Below are 22,260 nucleotides of genomic sequence, written 5' to 3'. Positions count from 1 at the left end.
TAAAGAGTTCAGGAAGGGCTGTAAGCTTCGAGGCCACATTCAAGGCAATTACTAATTCCAAGGCATGAGATAATCTAGATTTAGACAAAATTGACAGATGAATACTACAAATCTTATCCTTACTTATAAAATACAAAATAGTGCTCATAAACACTGTGTATTTGACTTTCCAGTGGACTAGGGAGGAGAAAGGGAAAAAAGCACTTAACAGTAAAGGAGGAGGAAAAAACCCTCACAAAACAATGGAAAAGAGATTGATTTGGTTTAAAAAATTCTGCAGTTACAGATTAGGGTTTATATCGCTTTATGTAGAGGTGTTAAGACTGTCTAGCCATGAAGCACCCAGTTTGTTTTAAGCCTTACAGTAATCTTCATTAAACGTTCAAAGTAGAGGAAAATTTAATAGATTTCCAAATTCTTCAAATTTTTTATTGATATTAAAAGAATTGTGAAAGAAAGTTTGATTCTTAGCACTGCATACCTTTATAAAGAGAGGCATATGCTTAGGGAAAAGATGAATATTTCCAGTAGAAGTCTGTTTTGGTCATTAATGCCAGCAAATATGAGGACTTTTGTCCTTAAGACCTGAACACTAGCTTTTTAACCTCCTCCAACATATCTCAGCAAGGAAAGTTGAGTTTACATTAGTGCCCTTTGGGAAGTATATGGATTGAAGTACAAGAAAAGGTGTTGTTTATGGTAGGGTCTCCCAACAGAACTCCTGCTAGGACATTTATGACAACACTAGTGCTTTCTGTACTCAGATCCCTAGGGTCCCTGTTTGAAGCAGAATATGTCTTCAGTGTGGGGTTGGGTGGTTTGTTGTGGTTTTTTTTTGGGTGGGGGGAGGGTTCTTTTTTGTTTGCATGTTTGGGGTTTTTTTGCTGTGTTTTTTTTTTTGTTTGTTTGTTTGTTTTTGTTGTTTTGGTTTGGTTTTTGTTGGCTTGTTTCTTTTTGTTTTGCTTTGTTTTGTTTTGTTGTTTTAGTTTTTGCTTGGTTGGAGTTTTTAAATTTACCCTTTAGGCCAGGATAATGCAGTATCTATTATTCTACTGCTTCTCTCTGCATCCCCTGCAGTCCCTGTTGTGCCTGTCCCTCTTTGCAGCTTCCAATGAAACGGCCTGTTAAGAGTGGTGAGTGGCTTTTTTTTGTGTGTCATCTCCTTGTTCCCACTAGTTCACACAGGAAAACTTGGTTTAAATAGCTCTAGTCGTCTAAACAATATTGCTAAGATATTGAAAAAGATATTCTAGGTTAAGATATTCTAGTCCCACGTTTGCTGATTTCACCTATCTTTGTGCCAGACAGTCTCTTAAGGACTTTCATGGGAGCTCCAGTTTATTTTGTTGGTTTTCCCCGGTTGGTGCTGTCTAGTGCAACAGGAGCTGAAGCCACTGGAAGTTTGGTCATTGACTTTCATGAGGAAACCTCAGGATCTGAGCATTTGAGCTGGAGAGGGCACTTAGCAGTACTCAAGCAAAGATCTGACTAAGTCAAAGGGAGTTTTGCCACCTTCCAAAAATGCAGGATGGCACTCTGCCTTTGCCTTGCCCTCCCAAATGCTAAAGGGGAAAGCAAAACAAACCAGCATCAACATGCTGTGCTCTGCTCAGACTACTTGAAAAAGAAAAAATGTTTCTCAAAAAAGTGTTTGCATCAAAACCTGTGGAGAAAATAAGTTCTATTAAAAACTAAAAGTGGAGATCCTGAAACATACTTATCCCGGGATCTTAATACCCACATTAATATGGACAAAACTGCTATGTTTTCACAGGCTATCCTGTCCTATGTTAAGTATATGTTAGCAAGCTGGGGTTACAAAGTTCTGAGTTCTTATAAAGAGCTCTTCCAAAACAATCTTTAGGTTTTATGTAAATCTTATTTATAAGAAAAATTATATGCCAGGGCAAGCAAGATCCAGAACCTTCCTAGGAAAATGACATTTCCATTCACATCAATGCCTCAATAGTAGTATCAGTAGGATATTCCTCCCTAGTGTCCAGGAAAAAGCAGCTGACAAGTAGCACTGTACATCTCAGTTACACATATATAATGATAAATGTTCATTTTTCTTAAGGGGAAAAAGAGGGGAAAAAAAAAAAACAACCCAGGTGGTGGGAAGGCAGGTGTTTGCTCTTCAGCGAATTAGAAGTGAGAAGTTTTGACCCTTGGAAGGTGGGTTTCATCCCCGGGTTGCTGCCCCGGGATGGGCACGGGAAGTGGCAAGGGTTGGGTGGGACAGGAGGGACACGGATCTGGCCCCAAATGTGGCATTCATCGCGCGTGTCCCCCCCAGAACTGCAAGCTGAAAGATATTTAAACAAATAGCTCCAATAGTTGAACACGCTCCGGCATTTTGGCATCCTCAGGCGGTTAAAGCTGCAGAGGGGCAGCTGGTACCCTGGGACCGCAGGGACGGGCCGGTTCCCGCTGGGAAGGTGTCTGGGGATTGCCGTGTCCCAGGGAATAAGGTAGGGAATGACGGACGAGCCTTCTGAACACGAAGTAACAGCTGGAGGCAACTAATCTTCCCATGCAAGAGGGAGAGTATTGCTATAAATCGGGAATCTTTATAGCTGTTCGGCTGGAGGAAGTTTTTTGGCTGTAAACTGTCATGCACTGCAGCTCCCGCTGAAAAGACTCTGGAAGTGGGGAGTCCTCTCTCCTGAGAACCAAAGTGCAATTAAGATCAGAAAGAGGGGGGAGGAAATAAAATAAAGACGACAGGACTCCAAGCTGAGGAAAAACTTTACGGGTTGGGTCTGTTGGTTCTTTTGGAGCGGTTGTTAGGTTTTATTTTAATTTTTTATGGCATTTCAAAGATTATACATAACTCCTGGAAACTTTTCTTTAATGGTCATTTTAAAATTTAAAATTGGAAAGACTTTTTTTTTTTTTAAAGACTAGCTAAATTGGAGAGCATACATTATTTTTTCTGGGATGAGCAGCTCACTCATTTGCTAACTATTAAGTAAAATGTGATATATATCAAATCAAGTTGAACTTCAACTCTCCTCTCGCTGCCTAAAGAGAGCTATCAGTGCAAAAAATATTGACCATGTAGGTAAGTGTCTGCTCCTGAAGGGCTTCTCATTCCTTGAGTGCACTTATATATAGAGGGATTGGATATATAGATTGGATATACAAAACTATTCCTTCCTTGAAGCATCCATCTGGAAGAATTAAATGGTGTTTTAAAAGCTCAGATCACAGAAATACAATTTTAGATCGTCTTTAATTATTTGATTTTTACATTTTCAGAATAGTTCATATTCCACCAAAACCGCTCCGTCGCTTTCAATTCCGGCTGTTTCTGCTGCTTTCGGCTCTTAAACAACACGTTCATTGTCAGGTGGCGTCGGGCTGAGGAAAAGCTGAGGCAAGACAGGACCCACCACCGCCACCCCCACCACCTCCGCTGCTCTTGTCCCCTTTCCCCTCCCCGCCTTCCCCGCAGACCGTACCCTAAAAGTGACGCGACTTGTGCAAGGGGTGAACAGTCCCTTCTCTCCCTGTCACCTGCACGGAGCGGGGAGCTGTCCGTGCCAGTCCTTCTGCGGGGCCAGCCTCTGCTGGCACTCGGCTTTTTCAGGACTGAGGTGCTCGAAATGTCGCCTTCAAAGCACAAACCCGAAGTTGGGGCTGCCAGCCCACCCGAGGGCCAGCGTGAAGTAAACACCTGATAGCGAAAAGATCATCTCCAACTATGGCTAGCAGAGACCACGCATCAACTTAGTAAACTTTGCCCGTAATTTATTTGCAAATCCTGCTTTCCCCTTCCGAAGAGGACAAAAAGCAGGCAGTTGGTGCTCAGGCAGAAAGAGTTTTAAGAAACTTTAAAGCAAGAATTAATCTGAACGGATAACATTTTTTTCTCCTGTTTCTGCACAGTGGTTGAAAAGAGGTGGCTTGAGGAATTTGGCTTGTCAGATTGAAGGAGAAAAAAAGTTGAGTAAGTGAACGATGGTGCTGTGTAATGAAAATACAGCCCTAAGCCGCAGCTACTAAACCAAAAAGGACTGAATCACCGTCTGCATCCCGCAAAAGGGACCCTCAGCGTGCCTTCCCCTGGCAGCCCTGACTTCCAGCTCCTTCTGCTGCCAGGCAGCTTGACAGTGTATCCCGGGCACCTTCTCCTAAAAGTTGAAAAATCCCGGCAGCGATGGTGAGCGGTGTTTGGAGGAGATGCCTGTTTTAAAAACAACTCTGATTTTTACACCGCTCCTCTTCTTTTCCCCTCTCCTTTGCTCCCGTTTAAAGAACTTGTTATTGTTTAAAGAGACCCCATTGAACTATTTCCTGCTCATTGTCACCTCTCTCCCCCTCGCCCTCTATCCAGGGATTCTCACGGAAAGGTAATAAACTTCCCTCACACCACAGACCGTCGCAGCTCCGGAGAATGCAAACTATTACAACACCGGCCGGCGGGAGTGCTTCAGAGCATCCCTCTTTTCCCTCGTCCCGGCTCTTGTTTTTGCGTCAAATAACTTTAAAATAAATTCATCCCGTTGCAAAGTTTCACCCATGAGTTTCTCCCCTCTTGCCCGCAGGAATTCGCGGGCGCTTGCTTCTCCTTCCTACGCGAAACAAAGCCTTTAACTATCGACCTGTTTTTCAGAAGTATGCTTTTATTTAGGTGGGACGGCGGGTGGCTATTTTCAGATTTTTAAAAAGTTACTTGGGTGGGATGGTTCGAAACCATCGCCGTCGAGCATCTCGGCTGCGAAGGCGCTGCCTGTGCTGATGCTGAGAGGCAAACTGTGCCACTCTTCCCGTGGGCGGGCTCACGGGCTCGCTAAAAGCGGGGAGTGCCCGGTTTGTGCAGCCGCTGGACAGCGCGGTTCCAGCTCTCGGGCTGATTTTTCCCGCAAGGTTTGTCGCTGCCAGCTGCACCCTTCCCTGCAGCAGGGGTTCCGGCAAGGGGGCAGGGGCAGGTGCGGGGGAAAGCAGCGTGCGGGGCGGGGTGCTGCTGTCAGACTTCCCGTTTTTTCCCTTAAATATGAATCCGCGGCGGGAGCGCCTCCCGTCCAGCCTGCCCTCCTGGAAGCGGACCGGGGGTCTCGCAGCGCCGGGAGGCGGGAGGGTGCCGCGCTGGCCGGTTGTGAGGCTGTTGCCGAGATGGGCCATTTCCTCCGCGGCTGCCGGAGCCCCGGCCCCGGCGGCTTTGATAGAGGTGCAAACATTTGGGGGCAGATTTACATAAAATAGCCGCGTTTAATCCCGCGGGCCGCAATTAACATCACAGGCTCCCGCGGGCCCCGTTCTGATATGGCCGCGGGCGGCCAATGGGCAGCGCCGCGCGCGCCCATCAAAGGCGCCGCCCGCCAATCAGCGCGGCCCCCCCGCCGGCGCGCTGATGTCACCGGGGGGGCGTTTATGGCGGGCTATAACAGCGGCCCGGCCGCTGAGGGCGCGGCGAGGCGCCCCGGGCCCGGCTCGGTGTCGCTGCGGCCGTGCCAGCCAGCAGCCCCGCGGGCGGGAGGGCGGGTGGGCGCGGGGCCGGGATGAGCTCCCCCGGCGCGGAGGGCGCGGGCAAGCCCCCGCAGTACCGCGTGGATCACCTGCTGAGCGCCGTGGAGAGCGAGCTGCAGGCGGGCAGCGAGAAGGGGGACCCCACGGAGCGGGAGCTGCGCGTGGCGCTGGAGGACAGCGAGCTGTGGCTGCGCTTCAAGGAGCTCACCAACGAGATGATCGTCACCAAGAACGGCAGGTAGGGACGGGCCCCGCCGCCCGCGCTGCCTCCCCGCCCCGGCTCCGGGGGGCGCGGGGGTCCCGGCGGCGGGACTCCCCCCCTCGCGCCTCCGTGTCGCCCCGCAGGAGGATGTTCCCGGTGCTGAAGGTGAGCGTGTCGGGGCTGGACCCCAACGCCATGTACTCCTTCCTGCTGGACTTCGTGGCGGCCGACGGGCACCGCTGGAAGTACGTGAACGGGGAGTGGGTGCCCGGCGGGAAGCCGGAGCCGCAGGCGCCCAGCTGCGTCTACATCCACCCCGACTCGCCCAACTTCGGCGCGCACTGGATGAAGGCGCCCGTCTCCTTCAGCAAAGTCAAACTCACCAACAAGCTCAACGGCGGCGGGCAGGTAAACGCCGGCACCGGGACCTGCCGGTCAGCGGGGCTCGCTCTCTCCTTACTGCTCGTTTTCATCCTTGCCAAACATATTGGGATGGGTCGCGCTTCTCCCTGCCCCCGCAATTCATTCATTCATTCATTCATTCATTCATTCATTCATTCATTCATTCAGGAGAGCGTCTCCTTCCACCGAGGATGAGTGCCTTGACGTTTTATCACTTTGTCTTTTTTGAAAAGCTCCTTCTGGTCTGAATATTTGCTAATGTCAGTGGTGTAGTAGATGAATCTTTGTAAGGCTGACTTATCATTGATGCATTTGTCACTCTGCGAATGCTTTGTCAAGTAACAGGGATGAGGATAACTTGTGCAGAAAGTTGTCTGTCCTCAGTGTGCCTTTCCTTCTCTCACAGCTTCAGTTTTAGGCTTATTGCTTTGTCCACCTTTGATGGAAAGATGGATGCTTTAAAATCTGAGTGCCCTTTGTGCCTGGCAGCATCTGCCGCCACTCTGTCGCTGCTCACCTGCTCTGTTTGTTTACAGATCATGTTGAACTCCCTGCACAAGTATGAGCCAAGGATCCACATTGTGCGAGTGGGTGGCCCGCAGCGGATGATCACCAGCCATTCCTTCCCAGAAACCCAGTTTATAGCTGTCACAGCCTACCAGAACGAGGAGGTGAGCACAGCGGGGAAGACAGGCTGCCACTGCCGGGAGGTTTCCAGTAGCAATGCGTGCATGTTACAGAGCAAAATAATGGATCTTCTCTTGAGTTTTTCAGTTCTTCCTATGCTTTTTTTGAAGCTAAATACAAGAGATTAAATTAATGCATAAAAAAGCCCTATGAATGAGTTATAGAACAAAGTTTTGAGCATTGTTTGTCTCATTATGTACTTCAGATTCCTTATAGAGGAGTAATTTTAAAAGACTCTGTGGGGCAAACAACTATGGTAGAAAAAACAATTGTTATTTTGAGCTACACAATGACATTGTTATTTTGAGCTACACAGGGCACCATTTTTGGAGCAGCCCTTTTTCTGTTACTCAAATGCATGTGTGTGTTGAATGAAGTTGTAATTATCAGGTTTTCTGAGATTTCTTTGATGTCCAATCTGCTCTGGTTTGAAATGTGAAGATTTTTATAGCTATTTAGTTTACTTCCTTTCTTAGATATTTCTTTAGATGATCAATGAGCTCAGGCTATTCAGTGTTTCAAAATTTGGCAGAGAGACTAACTCCTAGTGCTTTGATAATACTTCAGACCTTAAGGAGCTGTTTAATTCGTGCCCATCAGTTGCTTTCATGGGCCTGCTTTTATTTCTTAAAAAATCTGTGATTTTACCAACTTCACTGGATAGTCCTAGTTCAAATACTAATATCAGTATGATAATGAATGGTGATACATGTGAATAAAGATATTTGTTGTTGTTTTTAGATCACAGCTTTAAAAATTAAATACAATCCGTTTGCAAAGGCATTTCTTGATGCAAAAGAAAGGTGAGAGCTCTTAACTTAATTCTAAAATGTAGATTTTTAAGATAGATTTTTGAAGACAAATTCTTAACTAATATGGCATGGTTTCTTTTATAGGAGTGATCACAAAGACATGATGGAAGAAGTGGGGGACAATCAGCAGTCTGGGTATTCACAGTGTATGTTTCATTGTGCATCATGAGCATGACTTTGATTTCTTCCATCTACTCCGTGTGAAGTTAAGCTAAACTTTGAGGCCAGTGCTTGGTAGCTGGCTTGTTAGCTCATAGAGAGCAATGTTACCAATTTCTGTGGTTGTGGTTCGTGCATGTTGATGTTTGTATAAACACTGTAATCTCTGTGTGTGGTTAGGATTTATTGCATTCAAAACAATTTAATAGAATCCTGCCTTTATGTCCAAAAAGACATCTGCCCTTTTATACAAGGACAGCAATGTTCACATGGACATGGAGGCAAAAGTTTATTTCATAAAACTTACTGAGACAGTACTCATGTTTTAATTACTCTAAGAAAATTATGGGCATTTGCTTGAAGAAGTTGTTTCAGATGATTGAAAAGCAGTTGTGTCTTAATGATTTCTGTTTTAACAAATTGACAACAAAATGTAGCCTAAAAGGGATGGGAGAGTTGATTTACAGCAGGAATTTTTGTTTCAGAGAAAATACTTTTTAAGAGGAGTGCTTAGCAGTCTGAGAAACTTCAGAGCTTAGCTATAGGTCGAGACCCCCAAAGAGCAATTTAAAACTGAATACTATGCTAACAATTACTGAGCACACACTACCTACATATGGGAAGGTTTAACAATTTCAGTGTTTCCTTACTGTGGTTGTGGTTAAGTGGTGATTTAAAAAACAAGTTAACTTGACACAAGACTTCTTCTCAGCTGCTATCTAATTTCCCTCCATAAGAGCATTTATCCAAGTGGTAAAGATCCATATTTTTCAGCTGCGTTGAGACTCGGCTTCCTTTCCCGAGTGTGCGTTTCCTCGCTGTTCAGTTGTGTCATTGCTGTGACTCTGTGCCTGGCTGCCCTGCCCAGCCCTCTCACAGAGCTCTTGCTCCCCCTCAGTAGGCAGCTGGCTCATTCCTGGCAGCGGGGCTCTGTGCCCCCCGGCCAACGCCCACGCGCAGTTTGGAGCCGGGCTGTCGCTGTCCCCTGCCCACAGCTGTGACAGGTACTCCTCGCTCAGGAGCCACCGGCCCGCGCCCTACAGCAGCCCCTACGCGCACAGGAACAGCTCCCCAGGTAAGGCTGCAGCTCTGGGAAAGGGGGCCCTGAGCCCAGGACGTGTTCCCAGTGCCTTTGGAACTGGGGCTCTGATTTTGTCGGCTTATCTGAACTGGGGCTGTGGGTAGTGTCTGTCTGTGAACGTCCCACCGCTGCACAGATAGAAACAATAAGGAGCTGAGTCAACTGCAGAGCTTTTTAAAAAGGTGTGCTCAGAAGTAGCCAAATATCTTAAGACTTAATATATCAGGCACCAGGTACTTCAGGGTGATAAGGGGATTTTTAACAGTGGGGGTTCTTTCTTTCTTTTCTTTTCCTTTTCTCTTTTTCCTTTTCTCTTTTTCCTTTTCTCTTTTTCCTTTTCTCTTTTTCCTTTTCTCTTTTTCCTTTTCTCTTTTTCCGGCAAAGAAGAATGGCTAAAAACATTAGTTTTCCGGCTGTATAGATATTGAAGGTTCCCTTTAAAAAAAATTTATTATTTTGAATTATGAAGTAATAACATGGGCTTCTAGACGCAGCCTGACCAATCTTGTATGTAGCTTTGTAGTTCATTTTGAAGTGGACAACTAGCTCTCTGTGAACTTTTCTTGCATCTTGGAAATTTTGTGCAAGACTAAAAAAAGGATAAAATGGTGTTCTTTCTTGTCCTCAGCCAAAAACTTCCTTCCCTTAGCTAGCATGACAGCAGCTTCTTTCTGACCATGGGTGGCTGTATGGCATTCCCTTTATAGCTTCCTAGTGCCCCTGCTGTGTGGGTCACAAGCCAAGTAGTCTAAGCCACAGTCCAGTCACTCCTGATGGTGCCTGAGGCAGATTTCAAGGTGGCATGCTTGGCTCAAAACTGGGATGTGTGATCCAGTGATAGCCTTGTTATCCAGCTGTGCCAGACTGTTACTGCCTGTGTAGGTGATGCAGATGGAAGGTCTCCAGGTGACAGTGTAAATAAAGAGCCCTCCTTTTCCCACTGGCTGTGTAAAATGGCATCTGCTGAATTAGCAGCTGGCTTGCAGACAGCCTTTTGGCCATAGGCCCTTCATAGAAATAAGATTTTGCAGTTATTAGTGGAGCAAAACAATACATCAGGGTAGTGCCAATAAAGATGTGAGCTTGACACAAATGGTTACTGGCTTTGTTTTTTTCTGTGTGTAATTTTGGTTGGTTTTTTTTTCCAAGGTAGTAGTGGGGAAGGGTGGTTTAAACCTCTTCATTGTATTTGAATACAAGATTGGTATTTGGCCTGATTCTAGTGTTTGTAAGTGATCATGTGTTTTCCCAGCAGCCTATGCTGACAACTCCTCTGCCTGCCTGTCCATGCTGCAGTCCCATGACAACTGGTCTTCTCTGGGAGTTACTACACACACAGCCATGCTGCCCATGGGTCACAGCACTGGCACAGCTACCAGCTCCAGGTAGGAGTCCAGCCCTCATATCCCTATATTGGTACTTTTTCGGAGGAAAAGGCTGAAAAAGGAGGTAAAGAGTCACCAGCATACTGGAAGCCATTTTGGCCATTGGTATGAACCATTAGCACTCCGTGGGGCACTGAGAAGGACTATCCACAAGGAAAACAGATTGAAGAAACAGATATTTTTTTTTTAATGTCTTGGTTCTGGAAATGTAGATACCTGTGACAGCAATATTTGATAAATTAAGGGTTGTAAATTACTTAAACGTAGATTGAATTTGAGGATGCTCTCTTAAGTTTCATCTCTGTTATGTATAATGGTGTTAAAAAAATTTATTTTCTTTACCATTTTGGCTGGTCACAGCTTTCCCAGCCATCTCCATAAACCTTTATTCTGCTACAAATGAGGGAGCAGTGAGCTGTAGTGTGGAGAAGGAGTGCACAGTTGGGGCAGTAATTCTTTACTTAAGCATTGACACACTAACCAGCATAGCATGGGATTGTACATGTGGTGAAAGTCTTTGATATTTTGTGATGGTAAAAAAAGAATCTTTGCTCCTCTCTGTACTTACTATCTTAATTAAACTTTTGAATCCTTTAGCAAAAATTCAGCTTGCATTTAGTCCCTTAGAGCTAAACTTGAATTTTCAAAGAGCTGCAGAAAAAGTTGTAAAATATTTGTATGAACTACAGAGGGACAGGATTTGGACAGCTCTTTTAGCAATTCAGACCTACCATTCTGTGTGTAGAAAGCATTTTTGCATTTGAACCACGCACATGGACTGTTAACTGTTAATCAGGATATGTACTACTACCCAGTATGAGTTAACTGTATTGCTGAACATATTTTTAGTCCTAACATAGATTAATTGAGTAAAAAGGTCCTTCTAGCCCTTCTTTGTCTGATCCCCAGGATGCATATTTAGGAAGTTGCCAAGTTCCTGGAGTTTCAATTTCTGCACTGAGTTGTTCAGGAGGTAAAACCAGTAGAAATGGAACTGTGAAACATCAAGGAAGGCATTTCTGCCACCCCTTTTGTCTAACCCCCTATCTGTTGGAAAATAGGGAAGTTCAGTTTATTTTTGGGGGTGCCATGAACACAAATTGTGCCTGGGGGTCCTTCCTGCCTTGCAGTGGCTGGGAACTGCCTAGGGAGTGTCACTGTTTGCAGCAAAAGGACCTGGCCTGGGGGCTGTGTCGTGAGCTGAGGAGCTGCCAGCAGGCACTGGAGTCACTAATAACTGGTTTTGCCTGTGCCTTTCCTTCTTCCAGCCAGTACCCCAACCTGTGGTCGGTGAGCAACAGCAGCATCACGCCGGTGTCCCAGCCCAGCGGGATGTCCAACGGGCTGAGCTCCCAGTTCCTGCGGGGCTCCCCAGGACCCTACTCGGCCCTGCCCCACACGGTGCCAGCAGCCTCCTCTGCCTCGCCCCTGTACGATGGCACAGCACCCACCGACCTGCCCGACAGCCAGTATGACACCTCTGCACATGCCAGGCTGGCCCCCACATGGACACCTGTCACCTCCCCTTCCATGTAAACACAGGCCTCTTCCTCTGAAACACTTCTAGCTACCGAATTATGTTAGCTGCTCAATCCTCGAGGAGGAGAGAGGAGACGTGAAGGAAACTGCAACCAAAAAGCATCTGTACTGCTCTGCATAGAGCATCCACATTATACCTCTTATAGTGAACTGTGCATCACTGACTTCATGTAGAGTTTACAAACCTGGTGAGTGTGCAATTCTGAGAGCAGATTCACTGCTTTTAATATTTTTTTTTCTTTTTTAAAGTTTGATAGACCTAAGTTTTAAGATTTTTACGTGGATTCCAAATTTCTTGGTATTCTGATATATTTGGACCTGAAATTTGGCATCATTCTTAAGTAAGTTACTCCTAACTGTTTTTCAGTTAGTTTTTTTAAATGGCAAACTTAGCTATAGTCATGAGAAGATTTTTATTAACCATCTAGTTAGAAGCATTCTGAAATATGCACAAATGTAGCTGCAGAGTGAAGTTTTTGGAAAATCATGTGCACTAACACGTATTTGCTTCACAAATACGTTGTGTTCTTAACTGTATGCTTATTTCCTTGCTGCTGAATTTATGTTGAGACAATCTTGGAGAACTATGTTCTTCCCAATAAAAACAGTATTAATGTTTGGTCTAAAAAGTTTTACCCAAAAGACTTCTTTTGGAGGTAAGTTTTGCTGTTTGATCACACAGGTTTCAAATACCCAGCTTAGCTAAACATCTCATTTTCAAATAGTGTCTAATTAGAAGTCCTATCCAAAACCTTTTTGAACCATTGGAAATATATCACTTGATGTATTTTTTTTTTTTTTAATCTTTGGCTCAGGCCTTAAGAGAAGGAATTCAACACCTTGGGGAATCATTCTAATTTATTTTATTTCAGTCTTGTACTCTGATCTGTATTTATTATTTGGTAAGTTACAACTTTATCTTCTACATGTTAAGATATGTAAATAATCCCTCAACCTACAGTGTACTCTTCTAAGACAATCATATGTGGGATATGTCACCCCATGGCACATGGAACAGCATGGATGTAAGTAGTTAACTTACTGGAAGAGGGAGATCTGCAGTTGCCAAGGTTTTTGCACAAAAGTGCAGATGTACTAAAATTTAAAACACACTGACTGCTTGACTTGCTAGAAGGAACAGGTCTTGATAAAATACTTGCTTCATTGCTGATATGAAGTAATGTGATCCAAATTCATGATGCAGGCTTAACCCAAAACATTGGCTGAAAGTGTGCACTTAGATGTGTCTGTCTCCCACTGAATCTGGCAAATACATATCCTGAGAAAAGTGAGTTCTTTTGCATAAGCCATAATAAATAATTTGTATAATGAAGTGCCTAATATAGCAAAGCAAATTCTGTATCAGGGAATTCCTTAACTCATTGATGTGTGCTTATGTGCTACAGTGGCAGCTTTAAGATGAAAAGCAAGTATTTGCCACCATTTTGGTCTGTTTGGTACCCTTTGGGCGGGTTCCTGCACCTAGGAAAGTTTTGGCAGGGCTTGTTCCCTGCAGAGACAAGACTCCCAGAGGTACTCCAGCAGGAGACAGCACCAAAAGTGGATGGCTGCACAGCCACATCCTCTGTCAATATGTAAATAGTGATCTAAGTGCTCCTATTTTATTGTGAAGGTAAATTGTGTAAATGATGTAAGTGCATTATTATTTAGACTGTTTTTTAGAAATTAGCAGCATCTTTCATTGTGAGGTTTTATACTTGTATTTTGGAAGTATAATTTAAGTTAAGAAAAAAAAAGTAAAGATTCTTAAGAAAAACTCGATGCTTGATTTTCAGTTTGTGGGGGTGGTGGGAAGGGTGAAACAAAAGCACATCAGCCATATTGAACCTACAGTGTGCCAACCTTCCACTGAGTGGTTTCACACAGTGGATTCCTGTTGCACGTCACCTTCTGTCTGTGGGCGAAAGTTCAAACAGTTCCCATCCCCTGCTTTCTCCACCCCCGTGTGTTTCTCCCTTGTTTTGGTAAATCCTTGACTGCTATTCAGAGGTGGTTGCTGCATTTGGTGCAGGGTGAAAGCTCTTTTCCCACAGTGACCAGTTTCTAGCTGGGGCTGGATGCGAGGCTGGCACCTGCTGTGTTAGACCTTGAGAACCAGGTTTTCAAGAGTGTTTCTGAGTCCCTGCCCGCAGTCATTAATGCCAAGCTGCTGCCTGGTCCTTTCAGCTACTTCATGAGTCTGTTACCAGCTGATCAGCACTGCCCTGGCTCTGTGTGCAGCTGAGCACGCACATGCCACTTCTGAGAGCTGACCTGGGGGGAGCTGGCTTTATCCCTTGCCCCAGAGCTGTGCCCTCAAAGCAGCCATGTCACAGGAAGAGGATGATCAATTTTGGGAAAGCCCTTGGGGTCCCCAGCATGAGAGACCCCTAATAGTTCTGTGCCAGGAGTGAGAGATGAATGGGACTTCTTTGGTCTTCAGGTTGCGGTTTATTTTTCTCTTATTACAAGTTCTGTGTGCCATCTACACCAGGCTTAGCTCACAAGAAGAAGACAACAAAAAGGTCCCAAGATGTACAGTTTCAAGGTCTTTTAAAGCTGTTTCATCCCATTAAGCCTTAAAACATACTTTATTTCTACTTATCTACCAATACCTAACTATTTGCCCACCACGCAACATCTTCATTGCAGCTTTCCCCAACCAATCACCCTGTGCCACCAACACAGCAGAAAATGGAGTAGATGAAGAAGGAGACCATGTGACACCTCCAGAATCCTCCATTTTGTCTTCTATCTACCTCCATACTAAACACCCAAAACTCTAAATTTTTCATCCTGTGACAAACTACACTACTATCTATTTCACACAATTGTAGATTCTAATTCATCCCAAAGTCTTGGAAGCTTTCTCCACGGATGGAGGTTAAAAGCACTGTTTTCCTGGGAATCAGGACTTCCCAGGACAGGTAGGGAAATATTCCCTGTGCCCTGGGTTCCAACAATCAATCTGCTGTAGAATCATTTACTTTGGAAATGACCTTTAAGATCAGAGTCCAACCCTTAACCCAGCACAGCAAAGTCCATCACTCTACCATGTCTCTAAGTCTCACATGTCTTTTCAACACCTCCAGGGATGCTGACTCCACCATTTATTTCCCTGGGCAGCCTATGCAGTGAAGGGGACCCATAAAGCAGGAGAGAGGTGCTAGGCCTAGGGCTGGAGCCTGTCCCTGGGCATGGCTCTGGGCAGGCAGCCCACTGTGGATCTCTTTCCCCCACAGAGGCTTGCGTGGAGGGCAGCCCACAGCTGCTGCCTAGCACAGGGCTCAGTGGTGTCTCAGGTTCTTGCAGACCTTGTACTGCAGAAGTGATTCCATGTCCATGTGGACAAAAATAGTTGAGGCTACTTATTACAGCTCTGAACTGAGCTGCCTGCAGCTGAGGCCTCTGGACTGTGAAGTGGAAGAGCTCAGCCTCGCTTAATGCTGATATCAGATGGATCTTACCTAGCTGGCTTTTTCTGGTGTGGGATTTCCTTTCCCCTCCTGTACTTTCAAATTAAAGGAACCAAAACCTTTCACTGAGTGCAATTTTTAAATCACTTTAAAGCAGATGGGGCATTTCAATATCTATGTCCTCACACTTGAAAATGAACTTCATGTGACCCATATGGAGAAACTTTTTCTCACCTGTGGGCTCAGGTCAGCAATGCTGTGCTGTGCTCCTTCTTCAGCTGCTGGCTGGTGCAGTCCTGAGGCTGCTGGTGGAGGCACTGATGCAGTGACATTTCCAGATGCTGAGGAAGGCTGGTGTGAGATGGCTCACCTCAAACAGCCCCTACCTGTGTGGGTGTGGCTGTGCTGTTCCTTGTACCAGCTCCATCAGGACTCCTCACCACTCCTGACTCTGCTGCACACCAGACAAACGCTGGGGCTACAGACTACTGTGAGGCTGGGAGACACCCAAATGCCCAGGAATTTAGCTGTCACCAAATGCTCGGAACTCTTAGGAAACTTATACTGTTTGCCATCTCAGTGGGTTGATGCTTTTTATTGTGATTTTCTTCTGGGTAACAAATAATTGCTGGCTGTAAAAAAATCTTTGTAAAACTCTCATCCCAGTTGTGCAGAAATGTCTTGCTTTGCTTTCAAAAGCCATGTCAATACTAAGTTCCAAGCAGGAATAAAATGTGAGATTTGGTATTCCCATGCTTCTCTCCAGCCTGACTCTCTCCCATAGAAATCAGTTTGATTTATGAGTTGAGATAATACACATTAGGGCACTGCATCAATCCTACAAATATAAATAAAGTAAAAAGTAATAGAAATCAAAAGTAAAAAAAAAAAAAAAAAAAAAAAAAAAAAAAAATTAAACCCCCCCAAATACAGGTGTAAAGAAGACAGAAGCAGAAACATGCATTTTTTTTTAAACCATGCAGAAACTCATTCCAGAGGTTTGTATCTGTGCAGAATATAATTTCTTCTTTACAGGTTCTGGCTTTAGCTGCTCCTGGATGTTTGTGCCTTTGGCAACTGAGGTAAAGAAAATTAGGGAGCCAGTCTGAGTGGTGTGTGGTGCAGTTCCAGTATTTCTCATAATGTCTAATAGCACCTTACAGACACAGTTATTTTTGGCAACATCAAAAATCCTTTGAGAAGATAACAGTCCAAACCCAGGTTCTCCCACTGTACACACCACTGTGATGTCTAGGATCTGGAGGACACTGTGGGGTTTACAGCTGAAGAATGTATGGCTGGCTACAGCAGTTGCTTTTGTAAACAGAGAAGACACAGGGCTTCTCAGGAATCTCCTCCTGGAGCTACCAGTGCTCTACCATTCACAGAATTTGTCCTTCTGTCCTTTGAGTTCATCTGCACTCCCTGCTCTCCTAAGTGGACACTGCTAGTTTTATTCCTGTCTTTGTTAGCTGAAGTGCTGGCTTGTGTTTATCATTTCCCAATTCTTTCTACAGTGCCAACAACAGAAGCAGGGGAGGTGCTGCAGCCCATTTCCAGGGGTGGATGTTGGCTGGTCAGTATGGAGCAAACAGCACTGTGGGGCTGCCATGTACTGCATATCTCCTGTATGATCACACAGCTCACTGCAATTCAAATTTCAAGCCAATCAAGGCTTCCCTCCTCCTCCACCCACTTTTTTTTTAAGGAATGGCACAGTTACCATAGTATCCTTCTGGAGCTGCACTCCTGACATTTCTCTGAGCCTTGTCTCCTGAGGCACCACCTGAGATGGTGCCACAGGAATGTGACCAGAGGACTCCTAGGGATGAGTCTGTTACCCTCTGGGCAAGGAGCTTGAAGCTTTTTCTTGCTTTTCCCTCTCCTTTCCCAGTCTTACAGCACCACAAAAGTACATTACTGTTTCTTGATGCTGCTAAACTAATTAATTGCTTCAGTAACTCTGTCAATGCCAATAATTCCTATGTGATATGCAATTACCAGACTTGGACAACAGAGTTGGAAGGGGTTTCCTGAATTTAATTCCTTAATTATAGGAAATCCCTTCACCAAGACCTTTTGGGAAAGCACTGAGGTTTATCTTAAAAACAGTGGTTGAGATTCTGGGGAGGTTTTCTGTGTCTGCCTGTGTACTTGTGGCAAGTGGTGTTGCTTTTTTTCCATTGGCAGACTTTTGCAGCCCCCTTGCTTCTCATTGCTTAGGAGCTATCTTTTAATTGCCAGCTGAAATTTATCTGTAATAGTCTTATGACTATCTGATCTTGAGCCAAAACCCATTCCCAGCTTTAATGATTCTTCTCCCTTGGTAGTCTTTAAGCTGATATGCATTGTTAGAAAGTAATTTCTCCGCCTCTCTTTTGGAAGGTTATAAAAATCCTCAATTCCTCTGGTAGCTTTCCCTCTCCTGCTGGCCCTCTGTCCATGTCTGGCTCGAAGAAAGGGAGTGATGGAATGCCTGTGGTAAAAAGCATGGGCTTGCTGAAGGGCCTGGGCAATTCCATACTGCTTCCCTATTCCCACTGGAATTAGCCATAACTTTTGATAACTTTGAGAAACACATTTTCATTATCTAGAGTTACATCAGTGTCAATCACATCAGTGATTGACAAGTCATGGTGATCCACAACCTTCTTTAGCTATTTGTTGCTGATGAACTCCAATCTTCTCTCAGAAAGCATTATTAGTCTCTTGACTGACTTTGCCCTTGTCCCAGTCAATTTATAACCACTTCCATTGCTCCCCAGTTTTCTGGTTTGTCCTGTGAGATATCTCCCTTATGCTCTCCATTACTGACGTCTCTTAACTGCACATCTCCAGGAGATTTTGTCAATGCTCTCCTTTGACATTAATGAAAGTGCTAAAGGTCCCATTAGCTTTTCTGCCTTTGCCTCCTCATTATATCCCCTCTTCCTCAGTGAGAACAGAAGCAGGATAATGAATGCTTGTGGAAAACCCCCTGTATTAGCCTTAATTTCCATCATGCTCTAATGGTACAGTGACCCCACTCCTCTCTCTCCTCTCTTTGTGCACATGGACTGTGAGAATTCTGGTCCTCACTCTTGGCAGTGCCTGGGGTCTGGTTTGCAGCACTTGGGTTCTCAATATTCTTCAGTGACATCTCCTTGCAGTGTCATCCAAGGCCCACGTTATGTTGATCAGTATAAGAAAAGCTACACAGGGGACCTGGAAAAACCCCACTTGCTGAATGGGAAAAAACCCAGAGAAGCCTGACAGGACATGTGGCAAGGAAATCAGAACATTGAGCAGCTCATGAACAATATCTGCCTGTTTGTTCATCTTGGTGATCCCAGATCCAGTACTAGTTAGCAGGGGCTGGTGCAGGCTGGAGAGCTTGTGGTGTACCAGTGGAGGGCAGGAGTAACGTGCTCTGACTCCATGATTCAGAAGGCTGAACGAGTGCTTTATTAAGCTATACTATATTATACTACACTATACTAATACTATATCATACTACTAAAGAAAGACCCATGGCCCTTACCAGAGAGTCATGACACAGCTTTGAGCTAATTGCTCAATCAATCCAAACAACCCTCACCAGTGTCCAATTAACAAATCACGCTTCAGTAAACAATCTCCATAACACATTCCACATGTGCCAAACAACAAATAGACATAAGAAATGTTTTCTCTTCTCTCTCTGAGCTTTCTCACTGCCTTCTCCAGGAAAAATCCTGGGAGAGAGAGTGATGTCTCTCTGTGTTCAAAGAGTATGTGAATACTACAGCGGTGCTTTACAAACGGCCTTGTGGCCCTGTAGAAACTGCCCCAGCCCACAGAGCTGGCATACAGGTGGCACAGACACACCTCACTGCTGGCTGCCATCTCAGGGGGAGCAGGCAGGTGATGCTAGTTTGGGTGGGCACAGGTGGGGGTTTTGGAGGAGGCAGACCCAGCTGATAGTGTGAGAGGTTGATCCACCAGTGGGAAAGAGAGGGAGTTGCAGATATATTTTGGATGTGCAGGTTAGTGGTGAGCCTGTCTTTTTTTCCTCAGAAACAGCCAGCCTGGAGCTTGCAGGTAAGGTGTGGAATGTCTCCTGGGTTGGGGTTCTGCTGTGGGCCTGATGGCACTGAAAGAAATGAGCTGCTGTGGGTTGGTGAGGTCTTCCTTGGTGTGTCCTGCTGGGGCAGAGCAGCTGCTTGACCATACTGCTGTGGTGGGATGGCCCAGGGAGATGGAAATGTTGTCCTGGGAGCTGCCCTGTGGTGCAGCCTGCACAGCAGCAGCTTTGCCCAGTGTGCTCTTGGTGTTCACTAAGGTACTTAACTGATGGTTGTTTCTGTCAAGAGGGCTGCCTTTAGCTGCTGGCAAGGCCTCTCCTCCTTCCACTTCTGGAGTGGAAAAATGCTTAATATTCTGCCTTTCCTGGGCCCTGGGAGGCAGTGGTGATGCTGGCTGCTGCTTGATCTGCCAGTGCTGGGGGTTCCTCCTCAGTGCATCCCCAGTGAAGGGATGCTGTTGGCTGGAACCTGGAGACTCTGCCAGCCTTCAAAAATACCAACTTGTCTCAGTATCAGGAAACTCTGCTGCCTCTGAGAAAAGGAGGTTCAGCTAAAAGAAGCTGAAATTGGCTGGTAATCGGTCTTGGCTTTATCTTGACTTTATGATTTTCATGCTATTTTAAATTCAAGGTGGCTTCTGCTAGTCACCCTGCACAGTCATTGGCACTGTTTTGCAAAAGGTTTTGGCTTATTGAGTTCGGTTCTGGGCACTGCACTTAATGTGTGAAACTTAATTCTTGATCTATCCTTCACTTAACACAACACTTGTGGTAGTAATTGTGAATCTTTGATAATTCTGAGAACTTCCCGCATGGAAGCTCTCATTTCAATGCATGAGCAGTGGTGTCCTATGCAGTGTCCTGTGCCTGAATTGCAGTCCAAAGGGGTATGGTCTGTGTGAGAGGTGTTTGTAATACTTGTAATCCACAATGGTTATGTGTTCTGGTTGTTTTACTGGATGGCTCATGTAAGTTTCCATCATCTGTTCTTTGCCCAGCTGTAGGTTGACTATGGTGGGTGGGAGGGGAAAGAGAAACTTCCACTCGCCCCAGCAGCAGGTTTATGCAGTTCTCATAGTTAATTTACATCTCTGCAAAATGAAATGCAGTCTTGCTATTGGCGCCAGGGGAAACTTCTGTATTTTTCCTGTTCTCTTGGTTTGTACAAATGCAAACTCTCAAAAACACCCCAAAAATAGCTGCAGGCTGGATGTAGGCTTTTGTCATGCCCTTGGCAGCAGAGAATCTGCCCCTTTTGGTGGTGCTGCAGCTGCTGGCAGGATGCTTGCAGGGCAGGAGCTGGGGATCTGTGCAGGGGGAAGGGGGAAATCCAGGCTTAGGTGAGACATGTAGGTGGAAGGGGAGCACTGAGTCAGGAAACTTGAGAAAATGAGTCCTGTCTTGCACTTATGGAAATTTTCTTCTGTCTCTGACTGGATTATTTGTAGTGACTGTAGTGATCTGTTCTACAGAAAAATCATAGAGGATTGCCATGCTGTCTCTGGGGTTTTCATGTAGATGGTAAAATGAAATTATTGAGAGTAAATGTGATTACCCTAAGCTGGAGTTACTTCCTTAGCACTCTGAAAATAACAAGCAACTGTATGCTAACTTGAATATAAGGTTAGTGATACCTTCCATTCCAGTTTGAATAAAAAGAGATGAAGAGACGGACTTTGGCAACTGGACATGAGTAGCTTCTCCTCTACATAAGCTTTTTGGGGTTTTTTTGGTTTGGTTTTTTTTGGGGTTTTTTTTGTGCTTTTTTTTTAACTTACAAGCACATTTTTCTATGTAGGTGAGGAATGGTACTCATCTTGAAAGCACTTGCTTCTGCAAACCACAAAACTGTTGTTGGGGCATGCCAGGGAATTCTGCAAATAAGCTGACTGCTGAAAAATGGTAGCAATTAAACAGCCCTTGAAAAATTGCCTGTCAGAAGGCTGAATTTGTGTTTTTAAACTGACCAGGGAGAGCAAACAAAACTAACTTAATTTTGACTTGCCTTGGTTACTGAATAAATGACAACATTCCCTCAGCCTGCTAATTTGTCAGTTTCAGAAATGCATTTACTTGTTGAATTTCTACTGTTAAGTCATTAAATAAGGCAAACTTCATCTGCAGAAGCTGTGTTTCAGCAGGTAGGTTCAGCCCACAACTTGGTTTTCTCTTTTTCCTTATATAAATTTGCAGTAGTGAAGCTTGGCTGATGGCATTCACAAAGTCCATGTTCAAAGGTTGCCAGTATGGTCTCTTTTGCTTTGACAGACTTGGGATCAAACAGTTGTTACTTATCCTCAGTTTTATTCCACCTCTGTGTCATGTGATTGTGGTGATCCCAATCAAATTAAGGATAGAAATTTATCAGTAAACTGTCCATTTTCATCCTGAAACTTGAATTTCTTACTTGTGTGCAGTGTTTTTTCCTATACTATATTTTTTTTTTGTTTGTTTGTCTTTTAAGAAAAATTCAAAGGCTCTGACAGACACATTTGTTTTTGCTTTAGCTTTTGTTTTGTCCCTCTGGAATGGGTTCTGGTGTACTGCTGCCAGTGAGATAGTCCCTATAAGCATATATGTATGTGCTGTCAGGCTTACCCTGTTGGCTCTGCTTGCAGCCTCATCCATGCTGCTTGCTGGTGGATTGCTACAGGGAAGGGCTCTGGACAAAAATTCTCCAAAAAATCAGGATTTGGAGAATGGACCTTGTGCAGAGACTTCTTCTGTAGGCTCTAGCACCTTGAAGTGTTTGGAAACAATTTGCTTTCTCCTCAGTCTCATGATGAACTTCTGTAGGGTGCCATTGTTGGTACTCAGCAAGTATTCAGAGTTAGGAAAATTAAGACAGCTCTGTGCTTAGGCCCCAGAAAGGAGCCCTGCAGGAAAGCCCATCCTTGCACTGCCACACCCAAGTGGGTGGTCAGGATGCAGCCCCACACTGTCTCTCCTCAGCTCTGTGCTCTGGATGTGGTGCATGTGCTTCCTGAGGCACGGGAGCCAGAGTTCTGGGGGTGTCAGGGTCCTGAAGTGACCACCAAAATGTCACTCTTATTTCTAGAACAA

General features: G+C 45.0%; 1 protein-coding gene across 4 annotated transcripts; it reads left to right on the top strand.

The window, feature by feature from the left end:
* Window positions 1-5,208: 5,208 nt before the first annotated feature.
* TBXT (T-box transcription factor T) lies at window positions 5,209-13,535 on the top strand. Of its 4 annotated transcripts, none has more exons than XM_071430633.1 (8): window positions 5,209-5,710; window positions 5,818-6,082; window positions 6,613-6,747; window positions 7,505-7,566; window positions 7,660-7,721; window positions 8,636-8,809; window positions 10,071-10,200; window positions 11,469-13,535. In XM_071430633.1, the coding sequence occupies exons 1-8, from the start codon at window positions 5,505-5,507 to the stop codon at window positions 11,734-11,736; spliced, it is 1,302 nt and encodes a 433-aa protein (XP_071286734.1). In that variant the 5' UTR covers window positions 5,209-5,504; the 3' UTR covers window positions 11,737-13,535. The 4 variants fall into 4 exon arrangements, with proteins under 4 accessions (XP_071286734.1, XP_071286727.1, XP_071286719.1 ...); XM_071430626.1 differs by having other exon boundaries at window positions 10,068-10,200; XM_071430618.1 differs by having other exon boundaries at window positions 5,212-5,710; window positions 8,633-8,809.
* The last annotated feature ends 8,725 nt before the right edge of the window (window positions 13,536-22,260 follow it).

The sequence above is a fragment of the Agelaius tricolor genome, unplaced genomic scaffold (assembly GCF_023055355.1).
Source record: "Agelaius tricolor isolate 1412-34295 unplaced genomic scaffold, bAgeTri1.0.p SCAF_1, whole genome shotgun sequence".
NCBI lineage: Eukaryota > Metazoa > Chordata > Aves > Passeriformes > Icteridae > Agelaius > Agelaius tricolor.
The sequence above is the reverse complement of the archived record's forward strand: the minus strand, read 5'-3'. Positions and strand labels throughout refer to the sequence as shown.

What these genes read in the sequence shown, in the direction of transcription:
- TBXT (XM_071430608.1), top strand. Translation starts at nt 5,505, where the DNA reads ATGAGCTCCCCCGGCGCGGAGGGCGCGGGCAAGCCCCCGCAGTACCGC. An exon ending in ATCGTCACCAAGAACGGCAG is followed by an intron (nt 5,711 to 5,817) that starts GTAGGGACGGGC and finishes GTCGCCCCGCAG; the next exon opens with GAGGATGTTCCCGGTGCTGA. An exon ending in TTTCTTGATGCAAAAGAAAG is followed by an intron (nt 7,567 to 7,659) that starts GTGAGAGCTCTT and finishes TTTCTTTTATAG; the next exon opens with GAGTGATCACAAAGACATGA.